Source organism: Urocampus carinirostris, chromosome 6 (assembly GCF_059441175.1).
Source record: "Urocampus carinirostris isolate Australia breed hairy pipefish chromosome 6, RoL_Ucar_1.0, whole genome shotgun sequence".
In the NCBI taxonomy this organism is placed as follows: domain Eukaryota; kingdom Metazoa; phylum Chordata; class Actinopteri; order Syngnathiformes; family Syngnathidae; genus Urocampus; species Urocampus carinirostris.
This window is the reverse complement of record NC_142354.1, coordinates 818,641-846,398: the sequence shown is the minus strand read 5'-3', so window position 1 is coordinate 846,398 and position 27,758 is coordinate 818,641. Positions and strand designations below refer to the sequence as shown.

At 41.0% G+C, this 27,758-nt stretch overlaps 1 protein-coding gene and 1 long non-coding RNA gene across 5 annotated transcripts in view; one reads left to right on the top strand and one right to left on the bottom strand.

The window, feature by feature from the left end:
• Nucleotides 1–27,758, bottom strand: part of smpd4 (sphingomyelin phosphodiesterase 4) — a 61,619-nt gene that overhangs the window by 2,977 nt on the left and 30,884 nt on the right. For all 4 annotated transcript variants that reach the window (XM_088337383.1, XM_088337380.1, XM_088337382.1 and 1 more), the window contains 7 exons: nucleotides 22,670–22,760; nucleotides 22,498–22,601; nucleotides 22,262–22,425; nucleotides 10,712–10,917; nucleotides 10,411–10,638; nucleotides 4,973–5,104; nucleotides 3,060–3,188 (listed from right to left, as the gene is read on the bottom strand). In XM_088337383.1, the coding sequence (XP_088193509.1) occupies nucleotides 3,060–3,188; nucleotides 4,973–5,104; nucleotides 10,411–10,638; nucleotides 10,712–10,917; nucleotides 22,262–22,425; nucleotides 22,498–22,601; nucleotides 22,670–22,760 (1,054 nt within the window). The remainder of the gene's footprint in view (nucleotides 1–3,059; nucleotides 3,189–4,972; nucleotides 5,105–10,410; nucleotides 10,639–10,711; nucleotides 10,918–22,261; nucleotides 22,426–22,497; nucleotides 22,602–22,669; nucleotides 22,761–27,758) is intronic.
• Nucleotides 4,959–27,750, top strand: LOC148363493 (uncharacterized). The gene is made up of 3 exons (XR_015850655.1): nucleotides 4,959–5,217; nucleotides 20,043–20,076; nucleotides 27,723–27,750. It is a non-coding gene; the product is annotated as an uncharacterized LOC148363493 (long non-coding RNA).

The window sequence follows — 27,758 nt, the reverse complement described above, 5'->3', positions numbered from 1 at the left end:
TATGTTATTTATTACGCGCAAGTGTGCACAGTGTTTAATTGTTGGAAAAACACGTCAAACATTTACAACTCTCTCAATATGTCTAAAAATTGGCCAAAGTAAAATACACAAATACAAAGTTTTTAGGGCTGTGAACTGGTCGTCTCCAAATCAGCACTTTTGGAAACACCTAAACCTACCATTAGAAAAATGTGTAAAATACTATGTTTAGTTTTTTGGATTGTGATCAAATTTGACAAGGTACCAGATAAGGCTTCAGGCTATTGTCTGTTTTTAAGCGAAGATGCCCATGCTACACTCATCTGCAGACAGTTGATTGCAAAAAAAAATCCAGGCGAGAACAAAAACCTTTTTTTTTGGGTGTTCGACTTTAGATTAAGAAATGTTAGTTGCATTACAGTGATTATTTCAGTTTTGGACAAAACTTATAGTCCTTGGTTTAAACAGAAACAAAAAAACATCCATATTCTCCAAACGATGAAGAACACCATTTAATTTACTAGGTACGTTTTGGATTGATATTTTAAGCGAATCCTACAGGAGCGTTAAGGGGTTAAACTCTTGACTGTATAATTGAAAACATGATTTTATAGAAGTATTGCTTTCAGGCAATATGTTTTACTACAAGACCTTTTGTTAGATATGTATGTTATAGCCGTTTTCAAGATTCTAAAAAGTGACGCAAAAACTTGCAAAGATGGTAGCAATGAGGGCTGTGTGTAAAACGTCAAATTCCCTTTCATCTGTTTCCTCGTCAAAGAAAGAATTTGTTTTTAATGAAGGATAAATAAAGCAAAAATAAAAACACGTGTGAGTAGCATGAAATTCAGACTATATGCCGCGGCTTTCCCCCAAGCTTTCAACCCTGCGGCTTATGCAATGATGTGGCTGTAGAGCAAATAAGCCCAGCACAAAATGTACTTGCAAGTAACTCAGAACTTTGGATTATGGATGGAACGACTGCCTTCCCTTTTGGACATTTCCTGAAAGTACCAATTCACCATGTACCATAATGAAATCTGATAACATGAAGTCTAAATGTAAAAACATCCAAGGCTATGTATTGATAAATTAATGTTCTCACTATACGTAATTATGTCGATGGAGTGGCATTCTCAAGTACAGAACATAACGCAAATTCCACTTCATTGGCTTTCTAACAAGTTTAGCAACTTCAATCACCTTCATCCGAATTCTGGTGGTCTCGGATGTCTAAGACCCCACCCAAAGAGGCATGACCTGGTCAAGCGTCACTGGTACATATATAAAGGGGAGCCGATCGATAGATCGCCCTTTTTCTCCTCCTTGCTTGCCACAACAGTCTCATAGAACATTTGCAGGAGCTTTTTGCAGATATTGAAGGACGCCAGCCTTATGAGGACGTACAGTCCGTTTTGTCCTTTCCTGCACAGAGCTTCTGTGTTGGTAGTCCAGTCCGGTTTATTGTCCAGCTGCACACCCAGGTATTTGTAGGTCTGGACAAACTACACATTCTCCTTTGATAGTTACAGGTGAGTTGTAGTTCTCCTGAAGTCCACCACCATCTCCCTGGTCTTGGTGGTGTTCAGGTGCAAGTGGTTAGCGTCGCTCCATTGGACAAAGTCCTGAATCAATTTCCTGTACTCCTCCTCCTGCGCACTTCTGATAATTCCCACGATAGCAGTGTCATCAGCAAACAATTACTATATTTGTGCTCATTTAATTAGCCTGGTTCATTGAATCAATTTTCTTGGGATTAGTAATTCATATCAGAACTCAAAAGAAATTAAAGTGATAAGTTAAATTTTTTACCAGTGTAGGAAATTCTAGCATCCTTCAGAGAATAAAAAGCTTTATGGTGGAGCACGAGCAACAACTTGAGGCAAATTCATTTACCGACTGCAGTGAAGAATAATTCGTTTCAATCGTAATAATTTTCTAAATTAAAACTAGAAAACTCCCTACACGGCTAATTTATGCATTTTTACTAACTGCCGCAAGGAGCGCCTGAGCAGTAAGAGTGAGACAGGTGTCGAGGAATACATGTGTCGAGGAAGTCGCAAGTTTATTGTAACTTTGCGCTTTGTGCATGAATAAAATTAGCATGAACAGACCCTCATCATAGAAAAGGAGTCAACCAAAAGGAGAAGGCTAACTAACATATTGGGAATAATTTTACGAGTCTGTTTATTTGTAAACGAAAATAATGTGGCGAAACAAACTGATTACAAGAACCAATGTCCAACGAAGCAGAAATGTTTTGGGCAGATTTGTATTTATCTCTTTGCATTATCGTTTAATTTGGAGTAAATATTTTACACGTTTGGATTCTATGGATCATCCTTGATGTAACGAAACCATTTTTGCGGACATTCAAAGAACTTGAAGACGGCCAAGGGATGTAATGGTAAGTTACGCTGGCTTTAGTTTTTCGGTTATCTTCTTTTAGACTGATCGTGATGTTTCTCTGATGATTATACTTTGAAATGATCATCATCCCCGCGACCCTACTGAGGATAAGCGGTGCAGCTAATGAGATGAGATGATCATCATGTCCTGAGTCCCAGGAGTTTAAGCCTTCCAATGATATGTTGAATGACTTGTTTCAGTTACTTGTGACATCGTACAGACACGTATTTGTTATCAATAGTCTGGCAGCCTATTCGGCATGTTAAGAGGCTATGATAGTGTAAATTATTAAAACTATTTCTGTGTACAGTATTTCTTTGTGGATGTTTAATGTTTCAATGTGGGCACATGGCTTTTAGTCAGGTACAGCTTATAAATCTAGAATAAAAAAATGTTCCTTGAAAAATAGCATTGAATGCGGCTTATGATCAGATGCGCTCTCTAGTCCAGATATTAAGGTACTTCGGCCTGCACAAACAACAAATATTTTAATTCAAACGCCTGGTTCATTCCCTGCAAGGACCCCCACCCCCACCACCTTTCCCTCAAAAAATGTTCTCATCGGATCTCCAAAATTCACATAGGTCAACCTTTGGGAATTCATAATGGCCTATTTTGCCAAAAGGTGATTGTTAGATGAACAAATGCTACCATGTGGACGAGAACCTTACTTTGGTATTGAGCAGTAATGACATGCTGTAGAAAAACCTGACCAGAAATGCATTTTCGTAGTCTCGAATTGGATGCAGCTCTGGGTCACCTTGGTACTGAATGTCGAACCTGCGCAGCCCATTGATAATCTGCACAAAATAAATAGCAGGTTTCAATGATGGCTTTCTGCTACTGCACACATGGATCATAAATGTTAATGCTGTTGCAAACTAAAGCAGGACAGGGTTAACTTCCTGACTCAGAAACAGTTTTAAATTTGAGAGAGGGACTTTGTTCAAAAGGATACCCATTAAATGAGGGGTTTCCAACATGCAGAGTTCGTACACCTTTTTCATGCCAGATTGAATCACTTTCAAGGCCAATTTCTTAATTTTTCAAGGAAGAAACCAGCGCTGATCAAAAGAAAGTTGTTTTGTTTGTTGGCATTGATGACTAAAATAAAGTTGCTATTTTTCTGCTAGCGCATACTTTGTGCTGTTTTGCACTGTTTCTATCTACGATCTTATTGTGTCAATGGGCTGCTATAAACTGACATAAAATTGCCATTCTGCTTCAACAATGAACACACAGCTGCAATACGCAACACTTGTTTACAAACACGGAATAGGCTCTACAGGTGTTGGGCAATAACACAGTTCATTACGAGAGACAAAAAAAGAAAGCACTGCATGTATACAAAGCAGAAAAATGAACCACATTTTGATTAATTTTAATTATATTGATGGCTTCGAAGCAAGGTGCATACAATCTTTCAACCGTAGAGACTGTTGATCTTTTGCTTTAGTTTTTCCTTTTTTAATTTCGTGTGTGTTTTTTAGAAGATCTGTGTCTAAATGACTTAAATAATATTGCAAATGTTTTGCATTGTATGATTTATTTATTGCCCTGAAGAGTTAATATTTTTATTTTATTGTTATGTATTTTCAGGGATTTTTAGTTGTTGTTCGACTTTGTAGAGATCCCCTGCAAAAGATCTTAAACAATTGGCCATGAAAATGGTGCAACAGGGGGAGGAGATCAACTGTGCGGACCCTACACAAAAAAATAATAATCTAAGAACAATTACAGACCTGCGCTAAGCGTGATTTTTTTTTCTTCCAAGTCAACGAGAGATGCCCTGGCTGATGATGCAAGCCCAAAAAATCGCTGACATTCGAGGCCCGATCCGTTCAGTTTTGGTTATAAGCTCTTACCTCTAATGCATTCTGAATCCGTGGCACCTGGACCTGAAGCAGTGACTGGCTGATTGAGATTAGAAGCTATCGTGTTTAATGTTGATATCAAAGTCAAGTAAGTCATGTTTATTTGTATAGCCCTTAATTCACAAGAGGTCTCAAAGGGCTGTACAGACCATGGACTATTACAGACTACAGATTATTTTCACATGATCACCTGATCTAAAACCTACATGAGGGCAAGGAAAAACTAAAAAACCTCAGCATGAGGAAAATGAAGAAACCTTGAGAAGGGACCGCATAAGAGGTAATCCTCCTTCCAGGAGGACCAGGCTGCATTGGATTTTGCAATACGTTGACTTTGTTGTGTCTATTGATGCCTAAGCAACATTCATTACACCCTGGTCGTACCTAATCTTATTTTTCTTTGCTCTGATGTAGGTTTGAAATCAGGGAATGTTACAAATACCATCATTGTGGCCTGTGCAGCCCTTTGAGACACTATGATTAAGGGCTAAACAAATAAATATGACCGGACAATTTACTGCTGCACATATCCTAATCGACATAAATATAAAACTCAAGTGTTACAATTGCATCAGATCTAGTTTTAAAATTGAATAGTCACGCATGCATCGTAATCAAATTGTGATGTCAGAGTCCCATCTCCATGACAACTACGTAAGAATAATCAAGACTGAAACCTAAAATGACAGAACTGAGTAAAAGGCAAGCACCTGCTTTCTTCCCAAGTCAGTGAGGATAAGGCCACCATTTCCCATGATGCAATCAGGAACCTGCTTATACTTGCCATCATCATCTGAAGATATCACGTGGCCTATGAGCTGAGTCAACTGACCCTGGTTAAGCTGCAAAAAGAGAAAGAGAGTTAACATGCTGTCACACTGGACCATGCGATACTTTATCAGGCCACCTAAAGGAGCCACTCATTAAATTACAGTAGAAGGACAAAGTCAGCCAGGTAAACACACAACAGACAGAAGAGTCCACATACACACCTCAAACTCTTTGACAATGACAAGACATTTAACTCATTAAATGCCACATATAAATGTTTTCAAAAGCATTGTCTCTGAGCTCCAAAACATAAAAATACATTTTGCTTTCATATAAAAAATATATTATTCAGTGTTTGGCACTGCTCATCAGTAAGTATCAAACCTCTGGGAATGATTTTAGTATGATAAATCACCATTACATGGCATGAGTGGCTTGATCAGATCTTAGTCTACTGTTGAGGAAATACACAGCCACAAATAATAATAATAATAATAATAATTTCCTTGTATTGTCATTCTGTGTAACAATGTACACAGAACGAAATGTCGATTGCACCTGACCCGTTGTAGCGAGCCGATGCAGCCGCAGCCAACAGAGGGCGCCGCCGACCACTTTTTAAGTCTTAGGAATGACTCGGCCGGGGCGCGAACCACCGACCTCCCATCCCCCCTTAACTTTTTTTCAACCACTGACTATGCCAACACCTTGAAAGACACAATCTATTCACAGGAAGTGACCAGACTCTCCAGCTATATAATAAAAAATTTAAACCCCAGACCAGGACTAAGGTGACTGACCGAGTTCCCCAGGACTGTGGCCTGGCCACCCCAGACCGATGTTCCCTCTAAGCTGCGTGTATGCGCAATTGCGCACTGCCCAGAGCATTTCCGCGCACAAGAAAATCTAGCCAGTTTACAAAAATCAGGGCTCGAAATTGCTAAATTAAGTCAAAGTTACAGTGCATGAAGGTAAAAATAAACGGGTTCCCCTGACGCTGTGTTCCAAATGCGGTATTTTGAAGTCAATGTCGAAGTAGAACGAAGTTGAGTAAAGTCAGTAGAGTTTTTCTTCGGCTCGGCTCACCAAAAGGAACCGTCTCTTTTGGGTCCTAAATGGCTCTTCAGGTTGTTTTTGCTTCTTTAATCCCAACATGACCAAATATTATGTAAAATTATGCACAAAATGACTTAAAGGAAGGGGAGAATAGAACAAAAAAGAATGTACTTGCAAGTAACTCAGAACTTTGGATTATGGATGCTATCGTGGGAATTATCAGAAGTGCGCAGGAGGAGGAGTACAGGAAATTGATTCAGGACTTTGTCCAATGGAGCGACGCTAACCACTTGCACCTGAACACCAATCTTGTACTTCCACTAAAAGAAAGAAGGATGCCTCTCGTCTCAATAAACTGGCTAGGAAAGCGAGCTCTGTTGTGGGCAAAGAGCTGGACAGCCTAACAACAGTAGCTGAGAGACGGGCACTGGAAAAGCTGCGGTCAATCATGGACAATCCATCGCATCCACTACACAGCATTATCTCCAGACAGAAGAGCAGTTTCAGCGACAGACTGCTGTCACTGTCTTTTACTACGGACAGACTGAAGAGATCTTTTCTTCCTCATGCCTTGAGGCTCTTTAACTCTACCTGGCAGAGTAAAAGCCCACAGTAAACCACACCACCTACATTGCATATTACCGAATCTTATTGCAATATGTATTCTGTGTAGCACTATTTAGTTATTCTATATAACACGCTACAGTGGGCATTTGCACGTCACACTGGGTATTTGTATATTGTATTCTTTTTGCTTTATTATTGTATTGTTCTCAGCTCAGGGATGCTGCTGGAAATGTGAATTACCCTTCGGGGATGAATAAAGTATCTATCTATCTATCTCTATCTAAAAAATGTAATTACAGTTCTGTATCGTGCAACGGACTAAATAATCCCCCAAAAATGTGAGTATTATGCCACAAAAGATACCAGGAAAAAAAAGAAATGGAAATCTTGTGAAAGAATTGTAAAAACAAATGACGTCTGTAGGCTGTACAACATTTGCAATAGTACATTAGTCAATTCATTCAAAAGTGAAAAAATTATTTCCATTGCCGGAAACTCAGCAAAATGTAACTTGATGTTAAGTTGTGGACATGTTTGATAATGACTTAGTGCCACACTTGGGATTGCGGTTGCTCACTATTGTTTCAAGCGTTGCTCACGGACTTTGTGTGAACGCTCAGACCCGTGGAAGATTAGAGGGAACATTGCCCCAGACCCACGTGGCTTGGAGAGAACAACCGTCGTTAAGTCCATCGCCAAAAGAGATAGAACCCTGGCTTTCATCTTCCTTTAAGGCCATGTGCTGCCACTTACATACCCCTCATGGCTGACTTTTTTATTTTTATTTTTTTTAGAGGTAAGCAAAAGACGCTAACGCAACATACTGTTTCTGGGGGTTAGGGCAAATATTTCATTTTGACACACCACAAAAATAATTCCTGCTTAATTAAATGGGTTATCTTAAAAGCGGGTTTATTGATTAGTAGTTTCATTATTGCTACTTATTTCTTCCCCCTCTCCTCTTGCCAACACCGCGAGGGCTTGTATCAACAATGTGCTTTGGTCGTTTGATCCATTTTTCCTTGCCATGTGAATGAAAAGTAATTTGTTAGAATCAAACCACGTGCAATTTTTTTTGTGTGTCGAAATTATTTTCCTTCTGAACTCATTAATCATTATCCATATCACTAAAGTGCAAAATCGATAATTTACAGCTGAAAATACATGTTTACCGTATTGCTTCCTTCATGATAAATGCTAGACACAGTACAAGGCTTTTATGTGGGAACCACCTGCTGGCCATATCTGTAACAACTGAATTAGATTCTGAACCATCCATCTATCTATCTTCTGCACCGCTTATCTTCACTAGAGTCGCGGAGGGTATTGTAGCACATCCATCCCTCTTCGACACTGGGCAGGGGATCCCCAAAACATGTTGCCGGCCAGTCGCAGGGCACACAAAGACAAAAAACTCATTCGCTTACTCACACCTAGAGTCAATCAACTTGAGATGCATATTTTCGGAACGTGGGAGGAAACCGGAGCGCCGGAGGAAACGCACGCAGGCATGGGGAGAACATGCAAACTCTGCACGGGGAGGCCTTGGTAGCTGAAATTGAACCCAGACCAGCCGCCGCGCCGCAGAAGTCCTTGTCATCAACAGGGCAGAGAGGGATGATGTTTCCTGAACGTCTTCAGGAACGTGGTTGCCGGAAGGAATACGATAGCCATGGGACCAGAATCATGTTAAAGTTTTTGCAATCTTCATGCATCAGTTCAGTGTTCTTGTAACTAAATTTTGTTTTGAAAGCAAAGTGCCCTTGTGTTTATGGAAAGCATTGTAGATACAGCGCATCCGGAAAGTATTCACAGCGCTTCACTTTTTCCACATTTTGTTATGTTACAGCCTCAATCCAAATTGTATTAATTTAATCTCATCTCAAAATTCTACACAAAATACTCCATTATGTGAAAAAGTTTTTTTTTTTTTTTTTGAATTAAAAATAGAAAACTAAGAAATCACATTTACATAAGTATTCACAGCCTTTGCTTAATACTTTGTTGATCCACCTTTGGCAGCAAATACAGCCTCAAGTCTTTATGAATATGATCCCACAAGTTTAGCACACCTATCGTTAGGCAGTTTTGCTCATTCTTCTTTGCAATAAGTCTCAAGCTCAATCAGGTTGGATGGAAGACGTTTGTGCACAGCCATTTTCAGATCTCTCTAGAGATGTTCGGTCAAGTCTGGACTTTGGCTGGGCCACTCCAGGACATTCACGGAGTGGTTCTGAAGCCAATCTTTAGAGATCTTGGCTGTGTGCTTTGGGTCGTTGTTCTGCTAAAAAATGAACCTTCGCCCCAGCCTGAGGTCAAGAGCGCTCTGGAGCAGGTTTTCATCCAGGATATCTCTATATATTGCTGCATTCATTTTTCCTTCTATCCTGATTAGTCTGCCAGTTCCTGCTGCTGAAAAACATCCCCACAGCATGATGCTGCCACCACCATGCTTCACTGTAGGGATGGTATTGGCCTGGTGATGAGCGGTGCCTGGTTTCCTCCAAACATGGCGCCTGGCATTCACACCAAAGAGTTCAATCTTTGTCTCATCAGACCAGAGAATTTTGTTTCTCATGGTCTGAGAGTCATTCAGGTGCTTTTTGGCAAATTCCAGACGGGCTTCCATGTTCCTTTTACTAAGGAGTGGCTTTCGTCTGGCCACTCTACCATACAGGCCCGATTGGTGGATTGCTGCAGAGATGGTTGTCCTTCTGGAAGGCTCTCCTCTCTCCACAGAGGAACGCTGGAGCTCTGACAGAGTGACCATCGGGTTCTTGGTCACCCCCCTCCGACTACGGCCCTTCTTCCCCGATCGCTCAGTTTAGAAGGCCGGCCAGCTCTAGGAAGAGTCCTGGTGGTTCCAAATGTCTTTCATTTACGAATAATGGAGGCCACTGTGCTCATTGGGACCTTCAAAGCAGCAGATTTTTTTCTGTATCCTTCCCCAGATTTGTGCCTCAAGACAATCTGTCTCGCAGGTCTACAGACAGTTCTTTTGACTTCATGCTTGGTGTTTGTGCTCTGACATGCACACTCAACTCTGGCACCTTATATAAACAGGTGTGTGGCTTTCCAAATCATGTCCAATCAACTGAATTTACTGCAGGTGGACTCCAATTAAGCTGTAGAAAGATCTCAACGATGATCAGTGGAAAAAAGATGCACCTGAGCTCAATTTTAAGCTTCATGGCAAAGGCTGTGAATACTTATGTAAATGTGATTTCTTAGTTTTCTATTTTTAATAAATAAAAAAAAAGGTAAAAAAAAAACTTTTTCACATTGTCATAATGGAGTATTTTGTGTAGAATTTTGAGATAAGAGATTAAATTAATACAATTTGGAATGAGGCTGTAACATAAAAAAATTTGGAAAAGGTGAAGCGCTGTGAATACTTTCCGGACACTGTATATAGGTATTGTGGAAGTATCACAAATACAAAAAAATGAAAAAACAAAGTGAAAGTACTGCTTGGAATGCGTTGTTTCAAAAAAGCCATTTTCAGAAGTTTTCTTGGAAACAAGTACTTTCAAGAAACTTAGCAATGATCAACTGTTGCATACTAAATAAAAGCTAGAAACATACTTTATTCTGATAAAAGATGAGGGTTTATATATATTTTTACATGCCCTATGCCTATATAGCTACAGAACTAAATTTCCTGTAAGTCTTCAAAAATTAATCAAAATGGCAAAAATTGCCTGGTAATTTGAGAAAACTGTCTGGCACTGATTGAGTTAATCTTTAGACAAACCTTGAAAATGACACATAGGTTGTCCAGCGCTCTGTCCAGGAACTCTGGAGTTTTCCTTTGACATTCGCTGCTCTCTGGTTCAATGTCACCAAGTCCGTCATTGGCATCAAAGGAAGGCAACGCAAACCACGACAGGAAAGACTTGTTGGATGCCACTTGGCTTGAGCGGTCCGAAATCTGTTTGGCAGTCTGTCTGGCTTGTGCAACAATTTGGATCAAATTCACCACCTACAGAGCACATAACTTATGGTTGATCCAAATGCAACCTAAGTTGTAAAGTAAGAATAAGACTGGTCCTTACCGTGGTTCTGACCTCGACCCCGAACATCTGCCTGTACTGGCATTCCTGGCCTTCCATGGCGTACACGTGGCCTTTGACCCGGAAGACAGCATCTGTGAAGGTACGTTGCTGTGCCGACAGGAAACTACCTCCCTGGCCTGGCGTCAGGTAGCCTCGCGGCTGCCGGTGATGGGGTACCAGCTCAGGCTCCAGGAACAGTTGCTCGGCTGCAAAAAGTTTAGTCTTTCAAAGAGGCTCCAATGGAAATTGATTCCTATATAAATACATCTCAAGGTCAAGGCCATATCCACCCACTGAGGTTTTCTAGGGCCTCTGAGATTATCTTGATTCACTATTGCAGGGGTCTGGAATCTTTTTTTATTCAAAGAACCATGGAAGCAAAAATATTTTTTTTAAAAGTTGAGCGAGCCACATCATATATCTTGTGACTAAATTCAACAAGAACGTCAAACCTGCTCTCCCCAGGCAAAAGCTAATTGTTCAGCACACTTAATCTTCCTGTGTGACATTTGATGATTTGATCAAATCTTTCAAATAATAATGTGTCCCCTATCAATATACCCCTTAATATTTGTCTGCCTCCGCAATTACTAAAGAGTGATGAGTCTCATTTTGACCGTCATTTTTGTCCTAAATAATAGTTTCAAAACTAAGATGCTGGCAAATTTATTTTGTAAAAATATCACAAAATACTGCAAATAATAAGGATATGGTTGTATTTACTTTCGGCACTTTTGATTTTTAGTTTCATCAGGGGATTTTCATCATAAAGAATCTCAACAGTGAACATACATAGTTTAATGAGCTTCCACTAAAAAGGGTTTCTTGGCGACCTATTGCCAAAACCGGGTATATTGGTGTGACACACAGTGTAAACTGTAGTTGAAAATGTACCCTATTGGACTGAATAATTAACTTTACGAGTATTACATCGGCTTTGAATGTAAAAATTTTGGGATGAAATCACTCGACTCTGGAATGCCAGATACAGTAGAAAATAAGTATTCAAACACCCAGCTATTTTGCCATTTCTCCCACTTAGAAATCATGGAGGGGTCTGAAATTTTCATCGTAGGTGCATGTCCACTGTGAGAGAGACACACTAAAAAACAAAAATCCACAAATCACAATGTACAATTGTACATCTCCACAAGGCTGAAAAGAGCTACGGAGCAATTGCCAAGCAGCCTGGTGAAAAAAGGTCCACTGTTGGAGCAATCTTTCGAAAATGGAAGAAGCTAAACATGACGGTCAATCTCTATTGGAGAGGACCCCCGTGCAAGATATCACCTCGTGGGGTCTCAAATATTCTAAGAAAGGTGAAGAATCAGCCCGGAACCACACGACAAGAGTTGGTCAATGACCTGAAAAGAGCTCGTACCACCGTTTCCAAAGGTTACTGTAGATAATACACTAAGACGTCATGGTTTGAAATCATGCATGGCACAAAAGGTTTCCCTGCTTAAATCAGCACATGACAATGCCTGTCTTAAGTTTGCATATGACCATTAGGATGATACAGAGGAGTCATGGGAGAAAGTTTTGTGATCATATGACATCAAAATAGGCCTTTTTGGTCATAATTCCACTAAGCGTGTTTGGAGGAAGAAGATTGAAGAGTACAATCTGAAGAACACCATCCCTACTGTGAAGCATGGGGGTGCTTTTCTGAACATGGGACAGGAAAAGTGCCCTGCATTAATGAGAGGATGACTGGGGCCGTTTACTGAGATTTTGTGGTTCCCTCAGTCAGAACATTGAAGATGGGTCGTGAGTGGGTAGTTCAACACAACGACCCGAAGCACACAACCAGTAAAACCAAGGAGTGGCTCAGTAAGAAGCATATCAAGGTTCTAACATGGCGCAGCTAGCCTCCAGGCCTGAACCCAATGGAAAATCTCTGGAGGAAGCTCAAACTCTGTGTTTTTCAGCGACAGCCCAGAAACTTGACTGATCTAGAGAAGATCCATGTGGAGGAATTGGCCAAGATCCCTCCTGCAGTGTGTGCAAACGTGGTGAAGGATTACATTTGACCTCTGTAATAGCAAACAAAGGCTACAGTACCAAATATTAACATCCATTTTCTCAAATACCGATTTGGAGCTATATCACACAAATAAATTGTTAAAAAAAAATCATGCATTGCGATTTCTGGATTTTTTTTCTTTTTAGTTTATATTTCTCACAGTGGACATGCACCTACAGTGAAAATTTCAGACCTCTCCATGATTTCTAAGTAGGAGAAATAGCAAAATAGCAGGGTGTTAAAATATTTATTTTCTTCACTGTATATGTGCAATGCTATAATTTTTGGGAACCATGAAAACAGACATGTATGGTTACTAGTTCATATATTTTTGCATTCCATTTAACGAATTTCAATCCAATGTTAAAAAATATATTTCAGTTGAGCAATGAGCAAAACTGCCATTATTTTTTTCTTTGAAGTAAATTTAGCCCACTTTTGGTAATATAGTACTACTTATGGTGCCTGAATAATACCGGCTATTTTCTTTTATGTTCATGTTGTGAGGATTTATTTGTTATTTGTGTTTTGACACCAAAGAGGTCGTAGGTTGGATTCCTGGCTACTCCAAGTAAAATGTTGAAATGTCCTGGGCAAGACACTGGACCCCAATGCCCCGATCAGCAGGTTACCTTCCACTTTTGACTTCACATTCCGTGAGAGCAATGCCGGAAGTGACTAATTGAGAAGAATGGGATATTTCCCGAAGGGCTGGCTTATGTCAAGGTGGAGTTTGGGCTGGCTGAACAAGAAAAATAATTTGTCACTTGCACTATCTAATCTTACACGCCCATTCATTCTCTAGTCTGCTTTTTAGTCACATTCAGCGCAACCCCCAAAATCGTAGCAGATGAGATGAGTTTTACCATCTGAAGGGATTGTTTGTTGTTTTGGCCCACTACCATTTTTCTTTTCCGTAACATTAAAATAAGCACAGGACAGCGTAATTGATACGAGTCAGGTACGATGGAAGGCAGAAAGGTGCTGGGTGGCATGGAAGTGAAAAAGCTAGGAAAAGGGAAAGAAAAAAGTTAAAAGAAGGACTGCTAACATTCATTTCACTTATCTTGTACTTTTTGTCTGTCATCTGTGTGTCCCTAGATGGGTGTTATGGTACCTGTTTGCAGAATTCAGCAGTTAATTGCCTTTACAGATAGCCTCTTACACTCAAATGAGCTCATAGTGATGGGAATGACGTCTTTTTCGAATAGCAGCTCTTCTATCCTTGTGGTGAGGGGCCCTCTCCTCGTCTGAGGTGTGAGAATTCTCCCACCTTGGTCCGCTCCGTGACGTAAGAGGCGACTAAAGTGGAGGGAGCGAGGGGTCTGGGGATCCTCTCCTGTCTATCTCTACTCCCTAAGAGACAGCAAGGCAAAGAAAGGGGGGCAGTAGACTGAAAGGTGTGAGAGGATGTGGAAGTAAAGCGACTGAGTGGAAGAAAGAGGAGATCGGAACGATGATGACTACCGTAAATTCCGGACTATAGAGCGCACCTGATTATAAGCCGCACCCATCACATTTTAAGAGGAAAACCGATTTTGTCCATACACAAGCCGCATCTGTATATAAGCCGCATGCACCGACATCAAACAAACACGAATTTAATCCAAGCCAAACTTCAAGCTGCTATTGAAACTAAATGTCCTTCATTGAAGCACACAGTCCAAAAATCACAGCTGCCAAAATGAATGTAAAATGATATAAGTACTTAAAATTAGTTGCAAACCTGCAGATTCTGGGTGCCCGTTGATAGTAATCCAAGGAAAAAAAGTGTATATTTTCAAAGGGTGGGGAAAATATATATCCATTATTGTCCGCCAAAGGGTGAATTACAGCTTGGAGGTATGTATGGTATAAAGTCTGGAGTTACGGGGGAACATGCTAGAGAAGGAGTGGCTGTGCTTGTGAGTGAGAAACAAAAGAAAGACTGGTGGAGTGGAAAGAGATATCTTCCAGATTGATGTAGGTGAGGTTAAAGTGGGGTGTAGAAGTATGGATGTTTACAAGTGCATAAGGACCTGGTTCAGAAAGAAGTGCTGAGGAGAGAGAGGAGTTCTGGAGGGATTTATAAGACTGTGCGGCAAGTGCGAAAGAAGGGTGGAAAGTGGTGGTACTAGGAGACCTGAATGATAGAGTGGGTGATGGTACGGTTGAAAATGTGATTGGTAGATATGGATTACCAGGAAGAAATGAGAGTGGGAAGAAATTGATTGAGTAATGTGTGGAAAATGAGTTGGTGATTGGAAATACATTGTTTAAAAAGAGGGACGTGAATAAGTATACCTTTGTCAGAGAGGATGGTGGACAGAGCACTGATGGATTATGTAGTGGTTAGGAAAAGGATGTTAAGTAGATTGTTGGATGTGCATGTTTACAGAGGTGAAATGAGTGGTATGTCTGATCATATTTATGTGGAAGGAAAACTGAGAATAGATGGATCTTAGAGGGTGTTGGAATTATATACATATATTTATCCTACAGTTGACATTAATATGTTATAAGTGTTCTCAGCCCTTTTTGAAGAGTTTTCAGCCCGTAAGCTGTTCTTCAAGGCCATGAGTTGTTTTTTGTACTGTCTGTCCCTTTATCTCACATACCAATAAGTGCAAAATGCCCTGGAATAATCTGTGTAATAATTTTCCTTCTATGCATGCAATAACTCAAGTTGTTTTTCACCGAAAGCCTTGAAAGAAGAAAGGAGGCATCCAAACAGAAACCAGCTGTGATCACCGGGCGGGAAGCAAGGCGTGCGAAAGAAGATTAACTCTGCGTAGCAACAGTTAGAATGCGGTCTCAACCAGTTAGATAGAACTCCTCCCTTTAGAGAAGTTGAGACTTATGTACGATAGGGCGAACCCTAATAAAAAGAGGAGAGAGATCAAAGATTTCTTCAGAGTGATTTGGGAGATTGGCGGTATACGATCTCTTCGATCGCTCTCCTTGCAAGATATCTAAACTGATCAGATTCTCTATTGTCTTTTTATTTCAGAGCGTTTTATCATAAATGTTGGGGACTTAAACCTAACAGAGGGCTAGTTATAAGAAGAGTGTGAGGGAAGAGGTGAAAATGTTAAATAAGGCAGTAAAGGAAAGAGTTTAAAGAGGATAGGGGAAGAGTATGAACGGATTAGTAGAAGAGAAGTGGAAAGTGTGGAAATGGAATGGAAGTGGTTTAAAGAGGCAGTGTTGAAGAGTGCGAAAGAAGTATGTGGAATGAGAAAAGTTGGTCGAGGTATTAGGAAAGAAGTGAATGGTGGAACGATGAGGTCTCAGAGGCTGTGACAGAGAAGAGACAAGCATTTGAGGAGTGGCTGCAAGATAAGAGTGGTGCTGTGTATGAAAGGTATTAAGTGAAGAAAAGGTTGGTAAAAGTGTCAGTGGAAGCAGCGAAAAGGAAAGCAAATGATGAATGGTGTCGAAAGATAGGAGTGTTCTGGAAGGAAGTGAAAAGAATAAGAAAGATCTGGAAAGGAAGAGAGTGAAAGATAAGGACGGTAGATTGCTGGTTAGCGGTCGTGCTGTCAGGACAAGATGGGCAGAGTATTTTGAGGAGTTGCTAAATGTGGAGGATGGAAGAGAAGTGAGAGTCGAGGCGATCAATGGTATGGAGAGAATGCCCGTGTTGGGTGATTTAAATGTGAAGCCTGTGGAAACATGGGAGGTGCAACAGGCAGTCAAAGAAATTAAAGGGGGAAGGCGCCTGGGTTGGATGGTAGTACTGCTGAATGCTTGAAAAAAGGTGGCACAGCTATGATTGACTGGTTAGTACGCTTGTTGGATGTATGCTTTTTAAGTGGTGTGGTTCCTGTTGATTGGTGTAGTGCATGTGTGGTGCCATTGTATAAGGGTAAAGGTGATAAGTATGAATGTAGCAATTCGAGAGTTATCAGTTTGTTGTCTGTAGAGCTGTATGGAAGAGTCTTGATTAAGAGAATGAGAGGAAAAGCGAATGAGGTGGTGATGGAGGAGCAGAGAGGTTTCAGGAAAGGAAGAGGATGTGTGGATCAGGTGTTTGCAGTACGACAGTGTGTGAGAAATATTTTGCAAAAGGTAAGGATGTTCATTTGGTTTTCAAGGACTTGAAAAAGGCATATGACAGAATTGATAGAGGCGTTGTGGAAGGTGATGGTAATGTATGGAGTGGGTGGAAAGTTGTTGCAAGCGTTGAAGAGTTTGTATGTGAGCAGCAGAGCATGTGTAAGAGTAGGGAGTGAGACAAGTGAGTGGGTTCCCTGTGTTGACCATCGTGAGATGGGTGTGTGTGATGTCACCGAGACTGTTTAATATGTACATGGATGGCGTTGTGAGAGAGGTGAATGCAAGAGTATTTGGCAGAGGTGTAGAGATGATCGATAACAGTGGAACGGTGTGGCAGGTAAGTCAGTTGTTGTTTGCAGATGACACAGCGCTTGTGGCTGATTCTGGGAAAACATTGAGAAGGTTGATAATGGAGTTTGGAAGAGTATGTGATAGGTGTAAGTTATGTGTGAATGTTGGGAAGAGTAAGGTGATGAAGTGTTCATGTGATGGAGTGGGCATGGTGTTAGAAATAAGGTTGCATGGACAGGTGCTGGAAGAAGTTGAAAGCTTTAGGTACTTGGGTTGTGGTGTGGCTGCAGTTGGTGGAATGAAGTGTGAGGTATTGCACAGAGTGAATCAAAAAAGCAAAATTTTGAATTCTCTGAGGAGAGGGATGAGCAACAAGAGTATGAGTATGGATGTTAAATGGGGACTGTATGAGAGTGTGATTGTGCCGACTGTGTTGTATGGTGTAGAGACTTGGAGCCAGAACACAGATTTGAGAAGGAAATTAAATGTTTTTGAGAGAAAGTGTTTGAGGAGTATGTTAGGAGTGACACGATTGGATGGATTGAGAAATGAAATCGTGAGAGACACAACTGGAGTAGTAGTGGAACCGAGCAAGCGTGTGGGTAAGAGAGTACTCGGTTGGTTTGGACACATGAAGAGGATGGATGAGGAGCGAATGTTGAAGAGGATCTACAAAGCTGAAGTAAATGGAAGGAGACCAAGAGGAAGGCAGTGATGTTTTATGAGTGCACTGCAGGAAAGAGGTCTAAATATAGTGGAAGCTAGAGCTCTTGTTTGTGAAAGGATGGGCAGGGCACCTGTATGATGCGGCAGGGGTAATACAGTGAAAGCTGTCGGGCCCTGCTGTTGAACAGAAGAGTGTGTTGTGTCACCCTGACCAGAGTGAATTTTTTTTTTTTTTTTTTTTTAAGTAGTTCACGGATCCACCACTAAGGACGCATCTCTTTAAAGCTCTCACCACTGCAGAGTTACAAATGTGCCGGATTCAGAATACTTATTGTCATTGACAAAGAGCAAAAAAGCTTGGGAACATCCAGCTATTCATTCACAGTTAAAAGAAAATGTAAAGATCCACATAATATCCAGAATAAATCAATAATACCCAATATGAACATTAAAAGTGCAGACGTGGCATTATAAAAACTCAATAGCAGCATAATTAAATCAATGTTAAAGTGCAATTGTGTCGATCATCATTCCCTCCAAGTATGATGGAAAAAGTGATGAGTAATGATTGTATACTGCAGTAGTGCAACCAGTTCAGTTATTGACAGTTGTTGCGTGTGAGTGTGTTATTTATCTTATAATAGATGGCGTGGTTCTAAAAATAATAATAATAATAATGATAATAGTTTTGCTTTACTGGCTCTTTGGGTAAAATAGGTTCCCGATAGTTGCCCATATCGATATAGATATACCACTTAAACTATGTCTTACTCCTAAAGTTACTTAAGAGTGTTAAGGCTTATTCAATTCATTTTAGTACTAAATAATTTTTATAAAACAAGGTGCCAGCAAAATTCTTTTGTAAAAATGTCACAAACTACTGCAAACCAGAAAGATACCGACATATTTACCTTCGGCGTAGACATCGATGGGCGAAAAGAGAGTGCTTGCGCTGTAGGAATAGCTCTGCCCATCCCCACCGCTCAACCAATCAAATTGCTCTGAGTGCTTTGCTAGCACTCTCATTGAAGTTGTAACGGATGCCTATTCTTATTTAAACTCTCCAAGGACGTCGGGACGCAAAGAGGAACGGCGACTGTTTTAAAAAAAAAATACTTTAAATGTAAGTGTGCCGCATTACCGTCTTGTTCTAGTTTTGAAATGACTCTGTGGTGGGTGGCTCTGATCCAGTGTTGTGCGCCGTCATCTACCGACCCCCAAAATACAATAAGGACTTTGTAAATGATTTTCTTGTGGGAATTATGCCCAACTATGACCGTGTCCTCATTGTTTGGGATTTTAACATACAAACACTGCCCTACTTACAAACGTTTGTAAGTTGAATTTGTTAGTAAGTTGCTTCATTGCTATGTTATGTATGGAATGTATGTTTGAAATGTATATAAGTATGTTTAAGGCTTGTATAAGTAATATAAGTAACCTGTATTGTTTTGTCCTAAATAAATAAACATTTAATAAAATAATATGCTCTGTATAGATAAATAGTTAAGTTTGACTTGTTTTTGGAAGATGAGCTTCAAGAGTTAGGGGCCTTCCTTCTCTGTGCTAGAAAGTGGGCGAAAAAAGCGATCCAACAATTTTCTCAACCGCATCAAGCTTTCTTATTCCACTTTAATTTCAAAAGAAACGGCTCGCCTCTTCTTTCCACTGACCAGATTGAATGGATGCGCGAGATATTAAACAATAAGAATGTCAAAGTTCTTAGGACGCTGGAACTTTCAGTAGATCCGCATGCTAACAAGGAGCTATCTGGACAATATTATATTAATTGTAAAACACGCCGTGAAAAAGAAAGAAATGTCACAATCACAAACCTAAGAGTAGGCAAAGGCTATAGATAAATGCAGGCTGTACAAGACAGCAGGTAAACTTAACGCATGAAGCTTGAGATTATGTCACAGCTCTAGGGGATATGAGATTTAACTACAGTGGAACCTCTGTTTTCGAACGCCTCTCAGGTCGAACAAGTCGGTTCTCGACCAAAAATTTAGAGAAATTTTTGCTTCGCTTTTCGTTCAAAAAAATCGGAGTTGCTGAGCGGCGTACGAGTGTAGATTGCCCCCGCCCCTCGTGAAGAACTGTTGTCACGGCAACGCGCACTCCTTCTCTGCTTTCGTTTTTCAAAAGCGGTGAAGGGAGTGTTTTAACTCCTAATTATGCCTCGGAAGAAGGTTGGTGGAAGCAGCAAAGTTGCTACAGGTGAAAAAAGAGGAGTAGTGCGTACAACTATTGCATTTAAGAAAGAAATAATATCAAAATATGAAGGTGTGCGACTTTCCCTTCTTTCAGGAATACAGCATGGCTTCTGCAGACAACCGCCAAGGTAAGAAATCCTACTCATAATTCTTTTCTTTATCCTTTAACTGCTCACCACTAAATGACGTGTAAACGACCTGATTTTTTTATTTTTACATGTTAGCGTAATCTTTCGTACGGAAGATTACGCTAACGCGAACGTACTATTAGCCTGGGTTAGCTTCATGTTTACTTTCGTGGTAAACATTTAGGGTGTTGGAACGGATTAAAACAATTTTACATTACTTTTAATGGGAAAAAAACGACTTCGGTGATCATACAAATCGGTTTTCGTACAAAGAAATGGAACGGATTATGGTCGAGAACCGAGGTTCCACTTTATCTACTTTGAAAATTAATCCCTCAAGATCCATGGCGCGTGGAATATTTTCAAACATATTTGCATGATTGTGGGGAGGAACACTACACGTTCTGTGCTTAATTGGGGAAAAATGGGTGTTTTGTAATCCCTTTAAGCATTATTGACTCTTAACTTGGTGCTGAACTGGTTCTCGCCCATGGTTTGTCTTTTTGCAACCTTTAAATCTGTAATAATCTACTCTTGGATCATTTGCGCGTTTTGTTCGATGTTGGATTTGCCCTACTGCATTTGAATCTAGCGCCCAGTTGGCTTTTGACCAGCTCTGCGTTCCCTCCGATTCAACCTACATGGATACAGAGGAATTCCTTTCATGGTTTCACTCCTCCTGTCGAACTACATGTATATTGGACTCAATGGGTCCCTCAAAAACTGTGCAGCCTAAAGCTAAACCTGAGCCCTGGTTTGACAATAGATCTCATGTGGCTCAAAGGGAGTGCCGCAGAGCTGAGTGCGGGGCGGGAATGAAAAGCTGCAAGTTTCACTTTTAATGCTAAAGGACTGCCGGTAACATTACCAAAAGACTTAAGGAGGCTAAAAGAGAGCACCTATCAGATATTATTGTGTCTAATCACCACAACCTACGAGTGCTTTGTAAAACGATTGGCTCTGTTCTTAATGCCCCACAGCCTGCCTGTTTGGAAGCATCAACTGAAATTTGTAATAGCTTTCTCCACTTTTTTATTAGCAAAGTTCTTATTACAATGGCCGTCTCCGTTTCTGCCGATAGAACCGTGTTTGATAAGTTTAAGCCTCTGACTTTGTCGTTTTTAGAAGTTGTTGGCCATATGAAGCCTTTACATTTCCTGCGTGATTTCATCTCTACTTATTTTTCCCAGTATTGGGCAGTCAGTTCTGGCCATTATTACCAGGTGTCCTTCTTCTGGTTTTTGTCACCACAAGTTTTAAACATGCAGTAAATGAAATGAAATGATTTGCATTTATATAGCGCTTTTCAAGTCAATGACTTACCTAAGCGCTTTACAATTGCTCCACATTTCCCAATAGCGGCCTTGCAGCCATGTGAGGCGCTAATCTGCTTATTGGGGGTATTAGGGGTTCAGTGTCTTACCCAAGGACACTTCGACATGTAACACGGACAAGCCGGGATTCGAACTGGGATCTCTTGATCCCAAGACGACCGCTCTACCTCCTGAGCTACGGTGCAACCACTTCTTAAAAAACTGGCCTGGACTAGACTGTTTTTACATTAAAGGGTTCTTTGGCGACGTATAGCCAAAATAGGGTCCGTTGGTGTGACACCTTGACTGTAATTGAGACTGTTGACATATATATAGTGGACTGAACCCGTTGGCAACTTAATATTGCCCCGGCTTCGCACGTGTCAAACTGGCTTCGCATGTTCCATAGTTAGAACGACACAGAAAGCTTATATACGAGTTAAATGTTATCTCTGAACCAGATGTAGTCATGAAAAGAGCCACATATGGCTCATAAGCTATAAGTTCCCGACTCTTGGCTCACACACACTCATTTACAGAAGAAAAGGAACCAACACCAGGTAATAGTGCTTTCTCAATGTGTGGACAAAGATATGATCAAAGCCATTCCTGCCATCTAATGGTGATTTATCATATACTAAAATCATTCTTGGAGGCTTGATGCTTACAGGTGGGCAGCGCCAAGCCTTTTGTAAAAAAAAAATATATATATATATATATATATATATATATATATATATATATATATATTCACATATACATATATCTATATATATTGGGGCACATTGTGATATTGATGACGGCACATATACATATTGGTAAAAAGGAATCAGTCCTGCTTTGCTTTGGTAATGAGCCGGGGCTAATCTCACCCTTGTGGATGAGGTCTGCTAGGTCCGGCTGGGAGAAGACTTTGGCCACTCGAAACAGCATCAACGCGTTTTTGGCGTTGACAAGATCCATGCGCACTGCTCTGTTCAGAAAAACCTGGAAGAGCTTGGTGTAAACCAGCAGGTTCTCCTGAACAAACGGCTCCCTGCCAATTTGCAACATTATGGCAAAATAGTTAGCATTGACACAGACGAACACCAGCAGTCCCACGACCTACCATCTCTCTAAATTGGTTATGCTACCAATATCTCCTGGAAGGTTGATATTCTTGCCGTCGGTGTACCTCCAAGGCTGGATGAAGCTCAGCCACGTCTCCAGCACCTACCACAATAATAATAATGAGGTCAGGGAAAACAGTTGCAGGCAGGAAACCTAAAACTAAGACTTACCGCTCGGAAGGAGGTGTCCAGGGGCCAATGGCCAAAACAGTGCTGCAGGAACAAGAATAGCTTCTGTTGCATAAAGCGCTGCACCACTACTCTACAGGACAAAGAGCACACATAGCAATGAGCATGGGGCCAATACCATGAAAAAAAAAACAATTCACAAACACATACTTGAATCCACAAATACTGTAAAAATAATTTGTACACCTAACTGTAGTCACAAATGCATGGCAATATACAGATGTGGCCTGTAAGTCACAAAAAGAGCCTGCTAAGTGACCACGCAATTTGAAAATTATCTAAAATTCTTCTTGCTTAGTAAAATTAATTCGCTTTATCTTTAAAATGTGTAACCTGCGCTAACTGTTATCTCCCTCCAGTAGTTAGACAGCCACGAGACTTGCTAAAGCTAGGCCGTTAAGAGCCTGACTAGTCAAAACACACTAATAAGAGCTTCTACCAGTAGGCCATGATTTAAAATATTAAGATGTATTACATTCCTGTCATGTGTGCATGAAAGTATATCTGTACTTATATGGGTGTGTGCATATATTTAATAATTCACGTGCAAGTGTGAGTGAAAGGGAGAGGCAGAGAGAATTAGAGACTGAATGTTATGAATGTGTTGGCCATTCGAAGTTATTTATATACTAATTTGAGCAAACAGAACAATATTGAGTCTAAGATAATTATATTAGAATTTTAATTTTTTATTTATCAAAATTAACAGTCTCTTTGGACCCTCTGATCATATCTCTCTTTTTACGTACCCGGCCTACAGTCAAAAACTGAAACAAACAAACCCTACCATAAAACAAATCAAGCTCTGGAATTCAGAGACTGAGTGCACTCTGCAAGACTGTTTTGCCACAACAGACTGTGATGCTTTTAAAGCTTAAGTATACAAAAATATGCTGAGTATATGACTGGGTAAATCAACACATCGTACCCACCATACGAGTCAGGAGGTTTCCAAACCAGAAGCCATGGATAAATTATCAGGTCAGTCGCATGCTCGATGTATTGCACACACATCAGGCATCGAGTACAAAGCTGCGAGGTACAGACTGAAGAAAACCCTTACTGCGGCAAAGAGACAGTACAGAGAGAAACTTGATGGCTTCTACTCCACTACTGACTCTGGGCGGATGTGGAGAGGCTTATAAGCACATCACAGACTACAAGACCACTACCAGAATCATCTCTGCAGACAGCCTGCCAGACCTCAATGCATACTACACCCAATTTGAGGCCACACCTGGACCACCAGACCCCTCTCACCATCCACCAATAGTTTCATCAGGTCAAGTACTCAGATTCCTGAAGAAAATCAACCCCCACAAAGCAGCAGGACCAGAAAACATCTCTGGCCATGCTCTCAGGGTATGGGCCAATGAGCTGGCAAATGTTTTACCTCCATCTTCAACCTTCTCCTCAGCCAAAGCAAAGTTACCTCTTGTTTTAAGACCACAATCATTGTCCCCCTCCCTAAGAAGACCCCACCCAACTGCCTGAACAGACCGATAGCACTCACTCCAATTACAGTGGAACCTCGGTTCTCGACCATAATCCGTTCCAAAACCCTGTTTGAGAACCGATTTGTTCAATCACCGAAATCATTTTTCCCATTAAAAATAATGTAAATCGTTTTAATCCGTTCCAACACCCTGAATGTTAACCATGAATGTTTAACGTAAACATGAAGCTAACCCAGGCTAATCGTACGTTCGCGTTATCTTCCGTACGAAATATTACGCTAACATGAACGTGTAAAAATAAAAAAATCAGGTCGTTTACAAGTCATTTAGCACCACAAGTGGCTAGCGCTTCATTGGAAAGGCGGCTCCGTTATAACACCCTGAATTTTGGGCTCCGTTACAACACCCTGAATGTTTACCTGAATGTTCAACGTAATCATACAGCTAACCCAGGCTAATCGTACGTTCGCGTTATCGTAATCTTCCGTACGAAAGATTACGCTAACAGGAACGTGTAAAAAAAAAAGATAAAGAAAAGAATTTTGAATAGGATTTCTTACCTTTGTGGTGGTCAGCAGAAGGCGCATGCTGTATTCCCTACTAATCGGAAACTCGCACACCTCTTTCATATTTAGCTATTATGTCTTTCTTAAAGGCAATAGTTGTACGAACAACTTTTCTTTTTTCACCTGTCCTGCTTGCACCGACCTTCTTCGGAGGCATAGTTAGGGGCTAAAACACTCCGTTCACCGATATTAAAAGCGAAAGCAAAAAGAGGCAAGTGCGCACGTGATAACAGTTGATCACGAGGGGTGGGGGGAATCTACACCCGTACGCCGCTCAGCATCGCACTCTAGCGTACGCACTCAGGCATTACCGGCGTTCGAACTCCGAATTTTTGACCGAACAGCAAAGCAAGAATTTCTCTAAAATTTTTGGCCGAATACCGATTTGTTCGAACTGAGAGGCGTTCGAAAACCGAGGTTCCAATGTATTATGAAGTGCTTTGAGAAAGAAGTTCTAGCCCGTATCCAGAGCAGCATTACAGACAACCTGGACCCCGTACAGCACAGGTGTCAAACAGGTGGCCCGCGGGCCAGATCAGGCAAGCTAAGGGATTGAATCCGGCCCGCGAAACAACACTCAGAGAAGCGCAAGAGAAAAACAAGCTGCAGGTTGAAATATTTCAACTTGATGTTGCCAAAGCCAGATGCCTCGAACAAAGACACTGTACGTGTATTTATTTATTTCTCTCTCTCTCTCTCCTTCTCTCTCTCTTTCCCTCCCACTCCCCTCCTCTCTCTCTTTCCCTGTCTCTCTCTCTCCATCTTTCTCCAAAGAGAGATAAACTCTTTCTTTCACCCTCTTTCTTTCCCTCTTTCTGTATCTCTTTCACCCTCTTTCTCCCCCTTTCCCTCTCTTTTCTACCACTCTCTCCCTTTCTCTTTCTCTCCCTCTCTCCCCCTCTCACACTCCCCCTCTCTTGCGCCCCCTTTCTCTCCCCCTCTTCCCCCCTCTCTCTCCCTCTCCCTCTTTCTCTCGCTCTCTTTCTCTTTCACCCCCTCTTTCCCTCTCTCTCTCTCTATCACCCTCTCTATCTCTCACCCTCTTTTTTTCTCTCTCTCTTTCTTTCTCACCCCTTTTCTCCCACTCTGTCTCTTTCACTCTCTGTGTCTCTCTTTTTCCCTTCCTTTGTTGCTCTTTGTCTCTTTCTCTCTCTCTGTGTCTTTTAAACTCTTTTGCTCTAACTTCTTTTTTTCATTTTCTCTCTTTTCTCTTTCTCTCTTCCTACCCTTCGCGCTTTCTTTTCTCTTCTCTCTCCTTCTGTCTTTCTATTTCTCTTTGGATTTCTTTCTTCCTCTCCCTTTCTTTTCCCCCCTCTCTCACGACTTTTTATCTTTTGTTTCTCACGCTCTCTCCCTCTCCCTCTTTCTCTTTCTTTATCCCACCCGCTCTCCTTTTCCCTCCATCTTTCTCTTATTTCTTTCTCTCTCTTTGCCTTTCTCTCTAATCTACTAGTCCGGCCCCGACAGAATGTTTGTTCTACCGTGTGGCCCCCGAGTTTAAATGAGTTTGACACCCCTGCCGTACAGTATGCCTACAGGACCAACAGATCCACTTCTGTTGGATGTCATCACAGCTGTTCTTCATAATTCCCTGTCCCACTAGGAAAACAAAGACTCCTACATCAGGATGCATTTTACATCAGCTCTGCCTTCAACACGGTCATACCACATGAACTCACGCACAAACTATCCACAATCAGTTTGCAACCCACCCTCTGCGACTGGCTCCTGGACTTTAACTGGCAGACCCCAGTCAGTAAGAATTGGAAATAGGACGTCAGCCAGCATCATCACCAACATAGGAACAGGGATGGGTCCTCAGCCCAATCCTCTACACCAGGGGTTGGCAACCTATGACACGCGTGCCAGCACTGGCACGTGAGGGGTTAACCAGTGGCACGCGAGCCCACGGTAAAGTAATATATTTTTTTTTTAAATGCGCATTTTTACCTGAAATTTTGACATTTTCATTGCTTGCTATGTTGTTTAGCGGATTTACGGTGAGTGTGTGTCCGCGCGGTGCCTCGCAGAGGAGAGAAGTGTTTTAACCCTCCCACAGAAACACCGGCGCGCGATAAATGAACGAATCTCGTTCTTTTCAGCCAGTGAGGACAGATGATTGGGGCTTTGTGAAAAAAATGGCCGTGCTGTTTGTGCATTATGCCTCGAGAGCGTTGTACCTCGCACGTCAAGTGTTAAACGTCATTACAAGATGAAACATGAACATGAATTCAAGGACGAGTCTAATACATTAAAACGCACAGTGTCCAGGTACGTGTAGTGCCTGAATCCGACTCCGCTGCAAAATCCTCCCACCTCGCGTGAACGCGCATTCTGCTGTGCTTCCGACAAAGGCGATCGTACTCTATATAATAAGTTTATTAAAACAATAAAGCGAGCTAATTAAAACAATTATGCGATCGTAGTCTATATAACGCATTTATTAAAACAATAAAGCGCAATCGTATTCTACAAAATGCGTTTGTTAATGCAGATGCTAAAGTCACCAACACCGGAGACGAATCAATGTATGCTATGATATCCACGATCACAACTAATTGTACACAAATAGCCTTTATTTGATGTACTATAATAGCCATATGTAATGTATTTTTATTGTGAATGAAACCCTGGTTGCATTGAATCCCGCGGTGTAAACAAATCTGTTTTTTTTTTTATTCAAAATCGGACTTCCCTGCCTATACTGTTTGCAAAATAAGACACACTTTAAACTTATTATGTTTTTTCAGCTTCGGGATCCACTTTGTGATGTGTTACTGAATAGGTGTTTCAAAAATCTAGATTGTTTTTTTTTATTACCATTATTACTAATAATAGTAATATTATGAGAAACGTCTGAATCTCTTCAAAATCACTGTGCTGACATATTTATGTCAGAGAAGGTTACCCTAGAAGTCACAAGTCTGAATCTCAAATAGGGTCCATTTTAGCAGGGGAGTCAGATTTTGGCAGGTAAAATGTCTGGCAAAATCGATGACACTGCAGTGATAGGTCGCATCACTGCAAGAGAACAAGCGGCCTACAGGA